At 45.6% G+C, this 16859-nt stretch overlaps 1 protein-coding gene across 5 annotated transcripts in view; it reads right to left on the reverse strand.

Moving 5' to 3' along the window:
• slc44a5b (solute carrier family 44 member 5b) overlaps positions 1 to 16859 on the reverse strand; it is a 290000-nt gene that overhangs the window by 52868 nt on the left and 220273 nt on the right. For all 5 annotated transcript variants that reach the window (XM_043698569.2, XM_043698570.2, XM_043698572.2 and 2 more), the window contains 2 exons: positions 6044 to 6127; positions 4411 to 4523 (listed from right to left, as the gene is read on the reverse strand). In XM_043698569.2, the coding sequence (XP_043554504.1) occupies positions 4411 to 4523; positions 6044 to 6127 (197 nt within the window). The remainder of the gene's footprint in view (positions 1 to 4410; positions 4524 to 6043; positions 6128 to 16859) is intronic.

The following is a 16859-nucleotide window of genomic DNA, read 5'->3' on the forward strand; positions in this document are numbered from 1 at the left end:
ACAGGCAAAAAATCCATCAATTTATCCATTTCTTTCTGAAAATATTCATTGAATTTGTTTCCAGCGACCTCAGGCAGTGCATTCCAATCACAAGTCCCTGTGTATGACCTCACGGGAACAGGAGGGGGCTACTGAGCTCCTCGCGACTGTATCCCCCACTCAGTGAGACTGTAGCTGCTCCTGAACTCACCTGGCTCTGTTGCTCTTCATTACATTGTCTGACAAAAATTTAACTCCAAATGACCCGCAATTCCACCCAGTGTCATAACAGATTGTTAGGGTGAGGGTGTTCCACTTTTTAAAAAATTCATTCATGGGATGTGGGCATTGCCAGCTGGTCCAGTATTTATCACCCGTCTCTAGTTGCCCTTGAGAAGGTGGGGTGAGCTGCAGTCCACCTGCTGTGGGTTGACCCACAACGCCCTTGGGGAGGGAATTCCAGGATTTTGACCCAGTGACAGTAAAGAAACAGGGATATATTTCCAAGTCAGGATGGTGAGTGGCTTGGAGGGGAACTTGCAGGGGGTGGTGTTCCCATGTATCTGCTGCCCTTGTCCTTCTAGATGGAAGTGGGCGTGGGTTTGGAAGATGCTGTCTGAGGATGTTTGGTGAATTTCTGCAGTGCATCTTGTAGATAGTACACACTGCTGCTACTGAGCACCGGTGGTGGAGGGAGTGGGTGTTTGTGGATGTGGTGCCAATCAAGCGGCTGCTTTGTCCTGGATGGTATCAAGTTTCTTGAGTGTTATTGGAGCTGCACCCACCTGGTTATCCCATTGCCTTTTCATGCTTTCTGGTCTGGGGGTATTATTGATGGTGGCATGACAGGTCATCGAGTCACAGAGATGTACAACATGGAAACAGACCCATCAGCCCAATTCGTCCATGCTGACCAGATATCTTAATTTAATCTAGTCCCATTTGCCAGCATTTAGCCCATATCCCTCTAAACCCTTCCTATTCATATACCCATCCAAATGCCTTTTAAATGCTGTAATTGTACCAGCTTCCACCACTTCCTCTGGCAGCTCATTCCATACATGCACCACTCTCTGTATAGAAAAGTTACCCCTGAGGTCCCTTTTAAGTCTTTCCCCTCTCACCTTAAACCTATGCCCTCTAGTTCTGGACTTCCCTACCCCAGGAAAAGACCCTGTCTATTTACCCTATCCACACCCTTCATAATTTCATAAACCTCTATAAGGTCACCCCTCAGCCTCCGAAGCTCCAGAGAAAATAGTACCTGACGGCAACAGCTTCACACCGAGGGTGGTGCACGTATAGAACGAGCTGTCAGGGGAAGTGATAGAGGCCGGTACAATTACAACATTTAAAAGGCATTTTGACAGGCAATTGAATAGGAAGGGTTTAGAGGGATATGAGCCAAATGCTGTAAATGGGACTTGATCAGTTTGGGAAACCTGGCCATTATGGGCCGAAGAGCCTGTTTCCGAGTTGTATGATGCTATGATTCTATGGCGTCACTCTGCAAACCAACCAATTACCTCATTGAGCCAACAAAATGAAAATACTCAGGTAGATTTCAGTTAATGACAAGTTCCTAGTTATTGGAAAGTTAGAATGTGAATGTATTGAACTCCAATAAAATTTAACTCAGAAGATTTGATCTGGTGCTGAGAGACAAATAAATGAAGTTGTTAACTCATTCGATTTTCGGCACTTCCTGTGCAATTACATTTGTATAAAGTCGACCATGCCTCAGTGCTTCACAGGAGCGGTTACCAAAGTGTATCTGATAGTAAGTCCCATGAGGAGACGTTAAAGACAGGTGACCAGGAGGTTGGTCGGAAGTGGGTTTTAGGAGGCCCCCATTCAGAGGAGTGTGAGGTGGAGGGGGCGGAGAGATTTAGGGGAGGGAAGTTCAGAGCTAAGGCAGCTGGGGGCTGGGTCGTCGCTAGTGGAGTGATGACAATCAGACAAACACGAGAGAACAGAACTGCAGAGTTTCCAGAGGATACTGACAGGATTCGGGAGGCTGAGGTTTAATTAGGAGGTTGAGAGTTTTGAAGTTGAGACTTCGGTGCTTTGGGAGCTAATGTAGGTCAGGGAGCACAGGGGGTGATGGGTGAACAGGACTCAGTGTGAGCATGTTTAACAGCAATAGGAAGTGCATTGGAAATGCAATATCTTTCTGAGTCAGTGTGAAAATGCAAAGCTCAGTGTGTGTTTATGACTCATGGAATCTATGCTAACATGAACACTGTTCTCCAAGTGATTATTATCATGACTTAAGCTACTGTTGACCAGCTGAACACCAAGGGACACAAAATACGAAAAATGATTTTCCCTGATAGAATCTTTCAGTTCAAAAGGGGGCCATTCGGCCCATTATGTCACCTTGATAATACTTTGTGGAGGCAAATTTCTCCTCGTTTCCCTCGCCTCAGTTATTTGAAATCAGTGACCACTGCTCACTGAGCCACTTTCCTCAGGAAACAGTCTCTCACACTCACTCAAATGAAAGCTTTCATAACTGCAAACATCTCGATTAAACAAGACAGACTGGGGTTATACCCCTTACAGCAGAGGAGACTGAGCGGGGACATGACTGAGTTGGAGAAAATGATGAGGGAGTTAGGCAGGGCCGAGAGGAAGAAACCTTTGCCCACTGGTGGAGGAATCAATGACCAGGTTGAAGGTGAAGGGGCAGCAGAGTCCAAGCAGATGTTACTGCAAACACCAGCTTCACAACAGGCTTCACAATGAGCAGCAAATTCCTTCCTTTCAAAGCACACATCCTGCCTTATAACTCCCTTGGTTTCAAAACAGTTCTTTCTCATTTCAGTCCATGGTTTTAAACAGGACAAGAAGAAAACAAAAGATGCAGTCTTCACAAATTTGGTTCCTATACTGCAACTGTCCTTCAATTGACTGTGAAGCATTGTGAGAGATCTCAAGCCAGTGAAAGGTACAGGATAAAAGTCTATTTCCCATCACCCCATGGGCGTGCTGACTGACACTGGTACAGTGAAAGGTACAGGATAAAAGTCTATTTCCCATCACCCCATGGGCGTGCTGACTGACACTGGTACAGTGAAAGGTACAGGATAAAAGTCTATTTCCCATCACCCCATGGGCGTGCTGACTGACACTGGTACAGTGAAAGGTACAGGATAAAAGTCTATTTCCCATCACCCCATGGGCGTGCTGACTGACACTGGTACAGTGAAAGGTACAGGATAAAAGTCTATTTCCCATCACCCCATGGGCGTGCTGACTGACACTGGTACAGTGAAAAGTACAGGATAAAAGTCTATTTCCCATCACCCCATGGGCGTGCTGACTGACATTGACTTGTGGACCTAATGCAGACAGAGGCTGAACAAGGTGGAGTTGACACTTGGCTCCTGTGCGAGTTCTGACATTTGAGAAGATCAAGGTTGATCTGTTTGTTTTTCAAATTCCCATCGACCCCCAACAACCTTTGATCCCCAACCTGACAAGAATCTATCTGCCTCCATCTTAAAAATATTTAATCACTCACTTCCTGATGCAGAGAGGTCCAAAGGTGCACAATCTTCCAAGGGACAAGAATTGCATTTATCTGCCCTAAAAGGGCATTGCCCCCTGTTCTGGGCTCATCCACAAGAGGAAACAGCCTTCCCACATCCACCTGGTCCAGACCATTCAGGATCTGATACACTTCAGTCAGAGTCACCGCTCACTCTCCTAAACTCCAGTGGGAACCAGCCCAGTCTGTCCAATCATTCCCCATAACCCAACCCACCCATTCCCAGGATCAACTCTGTGAACCTCCATGGGCCAACTTTTCAATTCTCTTACGAGAACAAAAGAGCAGGAAAAGCACAGAGGACCAGGCAGCCTCTTAGAGTGAGGTATGGAGTGAACGTTCCAGATTAAATACTTTCCATCAGAACCCGAAGGGAAATCACAGCATTAGAGTTTTTAAGGCAGTGGAAAGGGTTGGGGGGGGCAGCAATAACAATTGGTTATCAAAGTGATCATGGGTTTGGAAGGTGCTGTCTGAGGATCTTTAGTGAATTTCAGCTCTGCATCTTATAGATAGTACACACTGCTGCTACTGAGCATCGGTGGTGGTGGGAGTGGATGTTTGTGGATGTGGTGCCAACCAAGCAGGGGCTACCATGTCCTGGATGGTGTTGAGCTTCTTGAGTGTTGTTGGAGCTGCCCCCATCCAGGCAAGTGGGGAGTATGCCATCACACTCCTGACTTTTGCCTTGTAGATGGTGGACAGGCTTTGGGGAGTCAGGAGGTGAGTTACTCACTGCAGGATTCCCAGCCTCTCACCTGCATGTAGTGATCTAATATATCAGTCTGAAAGGTGGACACAGTGCACTGTCATTGGCCAATAAACACACAGATATACCCACCGAAACAATGCTGTCACAAAGAGAGAATACTACGTACCATAACCAATCACCGCGATCACAGCGAAAATGACAAACCAGAATAAGACCCCAGCTGTGAAACGGAGCAAGAGGATGAAGATGAGGCTGACGACCATAGCAATGACCAGTCCACTGGAAACAAAAACACATTCAAAATGAGAGCAAGGAGTCCCTCAGTAAAATCCAAACTATTTTCATTGAGCAGAGGAGATTCAAACTTATGTTTATCTAGCATCACCTGACATCACAAAATGCAATACAGCCAATGTACTACTATGGCAACATCAAAGACCAAGTTAATCTGTGCACAGCAAGCTCCCAGTCAGATAGTGATCAGATAATGTATCATTCGTGATGCTGATCGGGGATAAGGATTAATCAAGACAATGGGGAGAAAGAAAGAAATTGCATTTCTGTCATAGCTTTTACAGTCTCAGGACATCCAGGAATACTTTCCAACCAATGTGGTACTTCATGTCGGGACTTTCATACAGCAAGCCCCCACAAACAGCAATGTGATCAGGGCCTGCTGGTGATACTGAACAGCAGTGAAATATAGACCAGTGATGTCCCATGCTCTTCTTCGAGTTGTCAACAGTTCTAGTCCATGTACCTCAGGAAAGAGAGAGAGATATTGGGGGGAGTCCACATAATGTTCACAAGGCTGATACCAAGTATAGAAGGACTGTCTTATGAGGAGAAGTCGAGTAGGTTGGGACAGTACCTGCTGAGGATGAGAAGAATAAGTGGAAACCTTATTGAAACACGCAAGATACTTAGGGGGGACCTGACGGGGTAAATACAAAAAAGGTTGTTGCCTCTTGTGGGAGGGTCTGGGACCAGAGGGCATTATCGCAGAGTAAGGGTCACCCATTTAGGACAGAGATGAGGAGGAATGTTTCTCTCCAAGGTCATGAATCTTGTCAGGGCTGGGTCATTAAGTATATTCAAGACTGCAATAGAGAGATTTTTAATTAGTAAGGGAATGAGGGATCATGAGGAGAAGGCAGGGATGTGGAGTTGAAGATGATTAGATCAGCCATGACCTCACTGAATAGCGGAGCAGACTCAAAGAGCTAGATGGCCTCGTTCTGCTCCAGTGTCTCGTGGTCTTACGGGTGTGTGACTTTAGAATGTTAAGAAGAAGGATATTACCTTCATCAAAAGTATAAATGGGGCCTTGGGTTAATATTTCAGCTGAAAGACAACGTGGTCTGCGCCAAGCTGGAATGATGTGTCCTGTCATTTTTAATACTCCCAATTCCCACACTGTCACTCGATCGTAGCAAAAGACATTAATTCAGATGTCCAATACTCCAGTGGCAAAGCCAAACAAGGACTGAATAATCTCTGACAGCTCTTAAAGTGTGTCAATCTCATAAATACAATGCTGTAAACCTCCCCGGTGTTTAATTGCAGGCAGCTCTCAGTCAGGTCATTCAAGTGTAAACACAGAATGGGCAGACAAATTGATGTCACTGATGAGTTGTATGTTATTCCCAGAGAGTGACATTAGGACAGGATAGAAGGTTGGTGTGAAATTGTCTTGAAAACTGAGAGACTGTAGATCAACTTAGATGAGACAGCACTGATTGTGTTATCAATTCTGAGCAATGTTATAACTATAGGGTGACTCTTTAATCAGCACTTACATTAAGATCCAGTACCAAGAGTTGGTGTAATCTTCAAATATCTTCATCCAAATCTCCCTGGCATCAAGGACATGACTTATTCCTCTGTAATAAATTTGAAACACGTTACATCTTGCACTCAGTCATTTGCAGTTGACCAGTCTGGGTCCTAGTTTAACAAGGCAATCATTGCAGCTTGATGGCAGAACTACAGGTTAATCTCTGTGTTAAAAGCAGGGCATTAGGTAAGGCTGGAGCAGTTACACTACATTACATCACATTCCAGTAAATGACAGTGTTAGCCTTCAGGAGCAGCTCACTTCATAATTCTATGAGGAGTAGATCCAATGGGATTGTCTTAATACAGTTTATGTCATTGAGCTGCAGTTTGCAATGGGATTATTTATGGTGGCTATGAAGTGGAGGTGCTGGTGTACTAAGTCAGAAATCACACAACACCAGGTTACAGTCTAAACAGTTTTATTTGAAATCACAAGCTTTCAGAGCATAGCCCAATCATCAGGGTGAAGGAGCTGACAAAGGAGCAGCACTCCGAAAACTGTGATTTCAAATAAACCTGCTGGACTATAACCTGGTGTCATGTGACATCTAACTTTATTTATGGTGCTCACTCCAACAAGTTAATAAATAACTTGCATTTATATAGCAGATTTGCACAACATCAGCACTCCCCCAAGTACTTTATGACGTTGAAATTTTATTGAGGGGTCATCCCTGTCCCAAAGTAGGAAATGTGGTGGCCGATGTCTGCACAGCAAGATCCCACAGAAGGCAGTGAGCAAATGAGCGCATGAACTGTTTTCTTTAGTGATGCCAGTTGAGGGGGAGGTATCAGAACGACTGGGAGAGCTGCCCTGCTCTCCTTCAGCGTATTGTGAAGGCATATTTTATTTTTCAGAACATGAGCAGCCAGGGCCTTGGTTTAACGGAGAGATGGCAAATAACAATTAGCTGTCAGCAGCCAAGAAGAAACCACAAGAGTTAACCTAGTTGGCGGACAGAGTGGATGTTGGAAAGATGTTTCCATTGGTTGGAGAGACTAGGACCCAAGGGCCCAGCCTTAGAGTAAAGGGAAGATCTTTTAGAATGGAGAGAAGGAAAAACTTCTTCAGCCAGAGAGTGGGGAATCGATGGAATTCACTGTCACAGAAGGCTGTGAAGGCCAGGTCATTGAGTATATTCAAGTCTGAGATAGATAGTTTTATATGCACCAAGGGGATCAAGGGTTAGGGGAAGAAAGCAGGATAATGGGGTTGAGAAACTTATCAGCCATGATTGAATGGCAGAGCAAACTAATTTCTGCTCCTGTGCCTTATGGTCTTATGCAAGTGGTCAGTTCAGATTTCTGAGGGGATCTGGGGAAGTTGTTTTTATCCAAAGGATGGTGGGTATCTAGAACTCACTGCACAATAGGATGTTGGAGACAGAAACCCTCAAGACATTGAAGGGTTTTGAGATGGATGTTTAATGACTGCATATACTTGATGGACCAAAAGGCCTGTTTCAATGTTGCAAAAGCTTTATGAGTCTATCCTTTGGAAAAGGGTTACTGAAGCAGGATGTTTGAGTGGTGCTGCCTGTGAATTAATTAAAACCATCCAGAGAGAAAAGAAGGTTGACAAACTAAAATCCAGCTGAGAAATTTCTATTTGTTGTTAGTCAAGGTGGAGTGTTGAAAGATAGTGTGTTTGCAGATGATTCGTCACGTGAATAAATTGTTGGTTTATAAATAGGAGGAAGGTTTCCCATGTTGGTCTCTGCAGTGATTATAACACAGTCAGCTCGGTGAAGTGCACAGAATCTGAATTCCCTGACTGGGGCAGTTACTCTGGTCCAATCAGGGAGCCCTTGCTGACAGAAACAGGAGTGTCAGAGGTCTGTTCACTCCGCGGGCTCTCTCAGAGGGAGCTGGATCAGTGTCAAGGACTCTCCACGTGTAAACAAATGGTGACTTGGTGACGGGATACCCTCCTGTGTGAAGTTATTTTAGTTTGGATTTGTTTGAAATGCAGTTTTGGTCTCCTTACTTGAGAACAGAGATACTGGCACTGGAGGGGGTGCAGAGGAGATTCACTGGATTGATTCCAGAGTTGAGGGGGTTGGCTTATTAGGAGAGACTGAGTAGACTGGGATTATATTCATTGGAATTCAGAAGATTGGAGGGAATCTTTTCGAAACATATCAGATTATGAAGGGAATAGATAGGATAGAAGTAGATAGGATGTTTCCACTGGTGGGTGAGACTAGGATAAGAGGGCATAGCCTCAAGATTAGCGGGAGCAGGTTTTGGACTAAATTGAGAAGGAATATCTTCACCCAGAGGGTTGTGAATCTCTGGAATTCCATGCCCAGTGAAGTAGTTGACGTTACTTCAGTAACCATTTTTAAAGTTAAGATAGATAATTTTTCAAACAGTAAAGGAATTAAGGGTTATGGTGAGAGGGCGAGTAAGTGGAGCTGAGGCCATGAAAAGATTGCCATGATCTTATTGAATGGCAGAGCAGGCTCGAGGGGCCAGATGGCCTACTCCTGCTCCTAGTTCTGATGTTCTTATGAAGTGCCTTAAGAACTTGGGTTGACAGCCAAAGTGGGATAGATTAAAATTCAATGTGTATGAAATCTTGGACTTTGTTATTGCAGAAGGTATAACAGCCTATAAATAACTAAGTGGTTCTGATGGTCACCAGACCTGAAACATTAACTCTGCTTCTCTTCACATATGAACATAGAACATAGAAGAATACAGCGCAGTACAGGCCCTTTGGCCCTCGATGTTGCGCCGATCCAAGCCCACCTAACCTCTCCTAACCCACTATCCTCCATATACCTATCCAATGCCCGCTTAAATGCCCATAAAGAGGGAGAGTCCACCACTGCTACTGGCAGGGCATTCCATGAACTTACGACTCGCTGAGTGAAGAACCTACCCCTAACTTCAGTCCTATATCTACCCCCCCTTAATTTAAAGCTATGCCCCCTTGTAATACCCGACTCCATACGCGGGAAAAGGTTCACACTGTCAACCCTATCTAACCCCCTAATCATCTTGTACACCTCAATCAAGTCACCCCTAAACCTTCTTTTCTCTAATGAAAACAGCCCCAAGTGTCTCAGTCTTTCCTCATACGATCTTCCTTCCATACCAGGCAACATCCTGGTAAACCTCCTCTGCACCCGTTCCAGTGCCTCCACGTCCTTCCTATAGTATCGCGACCAAAACTGCACACAATATTCCAGATGCGGCCGCACCAGAGTCTTATACAACTGCATCATGACCTCAGGACTCCGGAACTCAATTCCTCTACCAATAAAAGCCAGTACGCCATATGCCTTCCTCACCGCACTATTTACCTGGGTGGCAACTTTCAGAGATCTGTGTACATGGACACCAAGATCCCTCTGCTCATCCACACTACCAAGTATCCGACCATTAGCCCAGTACCCCATCTTTTTGTTATTCTTCCCAAAGTGAATCACCTCACACTTAGCAAAATTGAATTCCATTTGCCACCTTTCTGCCCAGCTCTGCAGCTTCTCTATATCCTGCTGTAACCTGCCACATCCTTCCTCACTGTCAACAACTCCTCCGACTTTCGTATCATCCGCAAACTTGCTCACCCAACCTTCTAACCCCTCTTCCAGGTCATTTATAAAAATGACAAACAGCAATGGTCCCAAAACAGATCCTTGCGGAACACCGCTAGTGACGGCACTCCATGAAGAAACTTTGCCATCAACTACTACCCTCTGTCTTCTTCCATCCAGCCAATTCCTAATCCAAACCTCCAACTCACCCTCAATGCCATATCTCCGTATTTTCTGCAGTAGCCTACCATGGGGAACCTTATCAAACGCCTTACTAAAATCCATATATACCACATCTACCGCTTTCCCCTCATCAACCTCCTTCGTCACCTTTTCAAAGAATTCAATCAGGTTTGTGAGGCACGACCTGCCCTTCACAAAACCACGCTGACTATCCTTGATCACATTATTCCTATCCAGATGTGCATAAATCCTATCCCTTACAATTCTCTCTAAGACTTTGCCCACAACAGAAGTGAGACTCACCGGCCTATAGTTACTAGGGTTATCCCTACTCCCCTTTTTGAACAAGGGAACCACATTTGCTATCCTCCAGTCTTCTGGCACTATTCCTGTAGACAAAGAGGACATAAAAATCAAGGCCAATGGCTCTGCAATCTCCTCCCTTGCTTCCCAGAGAATCCTAGGATAAATGCCATCAGGCCCAGGGGACTTATCTATTTTCACCTTTTCCAGGATTTCCAACACCTCTTCTCTACATACCTCAAAGCCATCCATTCTACTTATTTGTGACTCAGTATTCGCATCGACGACAATGCCCTGTTCCTGAGTAAATACTGAAGAAAAGTATTCATTCAGTGTCTCCCCAATCTCTTCCGCCTCCACACGCAACTTCCCACTACTATCCTTGACTGGACCTATTCCTACCCTAGTCATTCTTTTATTCCTAACATACCTATAGAAAGCCTTAGGGTTTTCCCTAATCCTACCGACTAAGGACCTTTCATGTCCCCTCCTTGCTGCTCTTAGCTCTTTCTTCAGGTCCTTCCTGGCTACCCTATAACTCTCAATCGCCCCAATTGAACCTTCACGTCTCATCTTGAGATAGGCCGCCCTCTTCCATTTAACAAGGGATTCCAATTCCTTATTAAACCACGGCTCCCTCGCACGACCCTTTCCTCCCTGCCTGACAGGTACATAATTATCAAGGACACTCAATAGTTGCTCCTTGAACAAGCTCCACATATCATTTACACTCTTGCCTTGGAGTCTACTTTTCCAAGCCACACATCCTAAGTCATGCCTCACCGCATCATAATTTCCCTGACCCCAGCTATAACTCTTGCCCTGTAGTACACACTTATCCTTCTCCATCACGAGAGTAAAAATCACCGAATTATGGTCACTATCCCCAAAGTGCTCACCTACCTCTAATTCTAACACCTGGCCTGGTTCGTTACCCTGTTCGTTATGCTGTCAGACTTGCTGGGTTTCTCCAGCAATTTCTGTTTTTATGCATATTCTTGTTTCTTATTTGGAAAATTTAAAAGACTGTATCATTTTAATTTGCTGTCTTTCTGGTTATGGACTGAAATGGGAAAGGAATTGTTTTAAAAGCAAGGAGTGTGGAAAGGTGCCCATTTCAAAAGCAAACTAATTGGCACTCATTATAAGTGCTGTTTACACAGCTATTTGTTCAAGCACTAAAAGGTCGGGGGGTGGTGGTGGTGGAGGTTAGTTGCAGATCACATGGAGCCAAGGCGAGTGCACAAAGGGAGATTTGGCTGGGAACAAGTAGCTGATTGGTCTATGGAGTGGGGAGTTATCGATGTCAAAGGCTTTTTCCCTGCCAACAGCTATGTGATTGACTCTCAGGAAGCTGAGTAGCTTCTGCACGTGAATATTTGGGCCCTAAAAGCCACTAGAATAGAAAGGGAAGGAGTTGTCTTTTATTCTGCAGGAAAGCTGATTTAATTCCCCTTCTCAGCTGCTGGAACCAATCAGTCAGAGACTTTTTCAGTTGTGACCCAGCTGCTCTGTACCTCCAGCAAAAATGAGATTACCTGGAGAAGGAAGATCAAAGAGCAGAGGTTCACAACTGAGAAAGTCTCTGACTAATTGGAGAAGGAAAATCAATGAGCCAAAAGGATCATTTCAGTGAAGCCTACGGACAGGGAACTGCTTTCCCAGTCTTTCCCCCTGCCTGTAACACCAGAGTGTTTTTGTGGAGAGGACAAGTATTATGAGGGGACTTGAGTTGTAACTCAGGATTCTGGGTAATCCAAGATGGAGGACAGGAAAGATTTCTGGCTATAACAGCTGCTCCTTTTTTGAAGTATTTTAGGTGTTGGAGGTGATGTCCTCGAATTCCAGGAGCAGCAATTACTGTTTTATATGGTGCTGCATTGTTTTGGAACTTTGGAAAGAAAATGTCAAAACAACAGCAGTTTTAAAAGGGAGAAGAACAGACAAAGGAAGCACATGGTGAGGTCATTGCAGGAGAGAGAGAGAGAGAGAGAGAACCTGCACAGTTGCTGCCTTTGCTGTTTGAATTTGTGTATCGCTGGACATTGGAGTGCATCTGGGAAAATTAACAAACAGTGAAATTCACAACTAATCTTGGAGGAACTGTTGGGTGAAGTTCACAGCACAGAAGGTTTACGAGGATGTTGCCTGATATGGAAGGTGCTAGCTATGAAGAGAGGTTGAGTAGGTTAGGTTTATTTTCATTAGAAAAAAGGAGATTGAGGGGGACCTGATTGAGGTTTACAAAATCATGAAGGGTATAGACAGGGTGGATAGAGATAAGCTTTTTCCCAGGGTGGAGGATTCAATAACGAGAGTCACGCTTTCAAGGTGAGGGGTGGAAAGTTTAAGAGGGATATACGCGACAAGTACTTCACACAGAGGGTGGTGGGTGTTTGGAATGTATTGCCAGCAGAGATAGTAGAGTCAGGCACGGTAGATTCATTTAAGATGCATCTGGACAGATGCATGAGTAGGTGGGGAGCAGAGGGATACAGATGCTTAGGAATTGACCGACAGGTTTAGACAGTACATTTGGATCGGCTCAAGCTTGGAGGGCCGAAGGGCCTGTTCCTGGGCTGTAAATTTTCTTTGTTCTTTCTTTGTAGAATCAGTTAAGTTAATCATTGTTTTAAATGTGGCCTACAGAGAATCTGCAGTAGTGAGTAGAGTGGGTTCTTTCTTAATTATATGTTTTTGGAGATATGTCTCTTGATTAAACTTAAAATATAAGCCATAACTATTCATTTAACCTGGGGCAGTGTTTGTAGAGGAATAAGATGGTGTTATTTTCTGGGTCTGTAGATTGTGAAGGAGCAAAAATGGCCTTCAATAGAGTGAAATGTACTTCTTTTCAGATGTGGGAGTTTAAAGAGAGTTTAAGGGTTACTGCGGATTATATCTGCCATAAATGCTGTTGGCTGCGAATCTTATCAGATCGAATGGATCGGTTGGAAAGACAGTTAGAAGCAATGAGGAATTTACAACAGCAACAGTCTGTGATGGATGGCAGTTATAGGAAGGGGGGGGGGGAAAGTCTCAGATACAGTCAGATAGATGGGTTAACAACAGGAAAGGTAAGAGAGGTAGGCAGCTAATGCAGGAGTCTTTTGTGAATATACCCATTTCAAACAGGTATGCTGTTTTGGAAAATGTAGGGGGTGATGGATTCTCAGGGGAATGTAGCACGAACAGCCAAGTTTCTGGTATTGAGACTGGCTCTAATGCAATGAGGGGTACGTCGGCTTCCAAGAGATCAACTGTGTTAGGGGATTCTCTAGTCTGAGGTACAGACAGACGTTTCTGTGGTCAGCAGCCAAAATGCAGAATGATGTGTTGCTTCCCTGATGCCAGGATCAAGGATGTCTCAGAGAGGGTGCAGAATGTTCTCAAGGGGGAGAGGGGCCAGCAAGAGGTCATTGTCCACATTGGAACCAACGACATAGGAAGGGAAAAGGTTGAGATTCTGAAGGGAGATTACAGAGACTTAGGCAGAAATTTTAAAATGAGGACCTCGAGAGTGGTAATATCTGGATTACTCCCGGTGCTATGAGCTAGTGAGGGCAGGAATGGGAGGATAGAGCATATGAATGCATGGTTGAGGAGCTGATGTATGGGAGAAGGATTCACATTTTTGGATCATTGGAATCTTGTTTGGGGTAGAAGTGACCTGTACAAGAAGGAGGGACGGATTGCACCTAAATTGGAAGGGGACTAATATACTGGCAGGGAAATTTGCTAGAACTGCTTGGGAGGATTTAGACTAGTAAGGTGGGGGGGTAGGACCCAGGGAGATAGTGAGGAAAGAGATCAATCTGAGACTGGCACTGTTGACAACAGAAGCGAGTCCCATTTGAGTGGGAGCAGCGGCCGAGTAAAGGCGAACCCGGGAGACTACAGCTAAGGTAAAACAGTTTGTTTCAAAATTACTTACCTGTAGCGGGCAGCGGTGTTTTTTTTTTCTCTCTTCACAAAAAGAGCGGGAGCAGCAGAGGAAGTGACGGCAAACAGAGGGGCAGCCGGGAAGGAGAACTGTGAGTATAAATACTCACCCTTTAATCACCAACGGTCATTTGAGTGGGAGCAGCAGAAGTGAGGTTGGAGCGCATAGCTGGGCGGGAAGGTAAGTGATTAGTATTTGAGTGGGTGTGTTCTAGACCCCAGGTCCTACTTCCGTAGGGCCTCCCTCCCACCCTCCTCCTCTAACCTAACTTTAAAGTCCACAGGTAAGTGACTCAGTGTTATTGACTCAGTGTTCTTGTTTTTGGAGAAAGTGTACAGTCATGGCAGCGCAGGCGGTGAAATGTTCCTCCTGCAGGATGTTTGAGGTAGGGGTGACCACCGATACTCCTGCCGACTTCGTCTGCAGGAAATGCAGTCAGATCCTGATCCTCACCGAACGAGTTAGGGAACTGGAACTGGAGTTGGATGAACTGAGGATTATTCGAGAGGCTGAGAGGGTGATAGATAGAAGCTACAGGGACATAGTTACGCCGGAGAACAGAGGTAGCTGGGTAACAGTTAGAGGTGGGAAGGGGAAGAAGCAGGCAGTGCAGGGTTCCCCTGTGGTCGTTCCCCTAAAAAATAAGTATACAGCTTTGGAAACTGTTGGGGGGGACAGCGTTGCAGGTGTAAGCTGCAGTGAAGGGGTCTGTGGCTCTGAGACTCAGAAGGGAAAGGGGGAGAGGAGGAGAGCGCTAGTTATAGGGGACTCTCTAGTTAGAGGGACGGACAGGCGGTTCTGTGGACATGGGCGAGACTCACGGATGGTTTGTTGCCTCCCGGGTGCTAGGGTCCGAGACGTCTCAGACCGTGTCTTCAGAATCCTTAAGGGGGAGGGTGTGCAGCCAGAAGTCGTGGTACACATTGGCACCAACGACATAGGTAGGAAGAGGGGTGGGGAGGTCATTCAAGAGCTCAAGGAGTTAGGCTGGAAGCTAAAAGCTAGGACAGAGAGTCGTCATCTCTGGGTTGTTGCCGGTGCCATGTGACAGTGAGGCAAAGAATAGGGAGAGAGTGCAGTTGAACACGTGGCTGCAAGGCTGGTGTAGGAGGGAGGGCTTCAGATATTTGGACAATTGGACTGCATTCTGGGGAAGGTGGGACCTGTACAAGCAGGACGGGTTGCACCTGAACCAGAAGGGCACCAATATCCTGGGGGGGGTAGGTTTGCTAGCATCCTTCGGGGGGGTTTAAACTAATTTGGCAGGGGGATGGGATCCGGACTTGTAGTCCAGCAAGTAAGCTAGCTGTGTGTCAGGATGCCCAAGACTGTAGGGAGGCTGTGGAGAAGGTAGCACTGACAGGGAATACTTGCGGACACAGAGATGGGCTCAAGTGCGTATACTTCAACGCAAGGAGTATCAGAAATAAGGTGGGTGAACTTAAGGCGTGGATCGGTACCTGGGACTACGATGTTGTGGCCATCACGGAAACGTGGATAGAAGAGGGACAGGAATGGCTGTTGGAGGTTCCTGGTTACAGATGTTTCGGTAAGATTAGGGAGGATGGGAAAAAAGGAGGGGGGGTGGCATTGCTAATTAGAAATGGTATAACGGCTGCAGAAAGGAAGTTTGAGGGGGATCTGCCTCTGGAGGTAGTATGGGCTGAAGTCAGAAATAGGAAAGGTGCAGTCACCTTGTTGGGTGTTTACTATAGGCCCCCCAATAGCAGCAGAGATGTGGAGAAACAGATTGGGAAACAGATTTTGGAAAGGTGCAGAAGCCACAGGGTCGTAGTCATGGGCGACTTCAACTTCCCAAATATTGATTGGAAGCTCTTTAGATCAAGTAGATTGGATGGGGCGGTGTTTGTGCAGTGTGTCCAGGAAGCTTTTCTAACGCAGTATGTAGATTGTCCAACCAGAGGGGAGGCCATATTGGATTTGGTACTCGGTAATGAACCGGGACAAGTGGTGGGCTTGTTAGTGGGTGAACATTTTGGTGATGGTGACCACAATTCTGTGACTTTCACCTTGGTTATGGAGAGAGATAGGTGCGCACAACAAGGTAGATTTTATAATTGGGGGAAGGGAAATTACGATGCTGTAAGGCAGGATTTGAGGAGCATACGTTGGGAGCATAGGCTGTCAGGGAAGGATGTGGTGGAAATGTGGAACTTTTTCAAAGAGCAGATACGACGTGTCCATGATATGTATGTACCTATCAGGCAGGAAAGAAATGGTCGTGTGAGGGAGCCTTGGTTGACGAGAGAGGTTGAATGTCTGGTAAAGAGGAAGAAGGAGGCTTACATAAGGTTGAGGAAACAGGATTCAGACAGAGCAGTGGAGGGATACAGGATAGCCAGAAGGGACCTGAAGAAAGGGATTAGGAGAGCTAAGAGAGGGCATGAAAAATCGTTGGCGGATAGGATCAAGGATAACCCCAAGGCCTTTTATGCGTATGTGAGAAACCTGAGAATGACGAGAACGAGGGTAGGTCCGATCAAGGACAGTAGTGGGAGACTGTGTATTGAGTCGGAAGAGATAGGAGAGGTTTGAACAAGTACTTCTCTTCAGTATTTACGAACGAGAGGGACCGTATTGTAGTAGAGGAGAGTGTGAAATGGACTGGTAAGCTAGAAGAGATACCTGTTAGGAAGGAAGATGTGTTGGACATTTTGAACAACTTGAGGATAGACAAGTCCCCCGGGCCTGACGGGATATATCCTAGGATTATGTGGGAAGCAAGAGAGGAAATTCCAGTACCGTTGGCAATGATCTTCTCGTCTTCACTGGCAACGGGGG

Source organism: Chiloscyllium plagiosum, unplaced genomic scaffold (assembly GCF_037043375.1).
Source record: "Chiloscyllium plagiosum isolate Xiang-an unplaced genomic scaffold, Cpla_swu_hap1 HiC_scaffold_9, whole genome shotgun sequence".
Lineage (NCBI taxonomy): Eukaryota > Metazoa > Chordata > Chondrichthyes > Orectolobiformes > Hemiscylliidae > Chiloscyllium > Chiloscyllium plagiosum.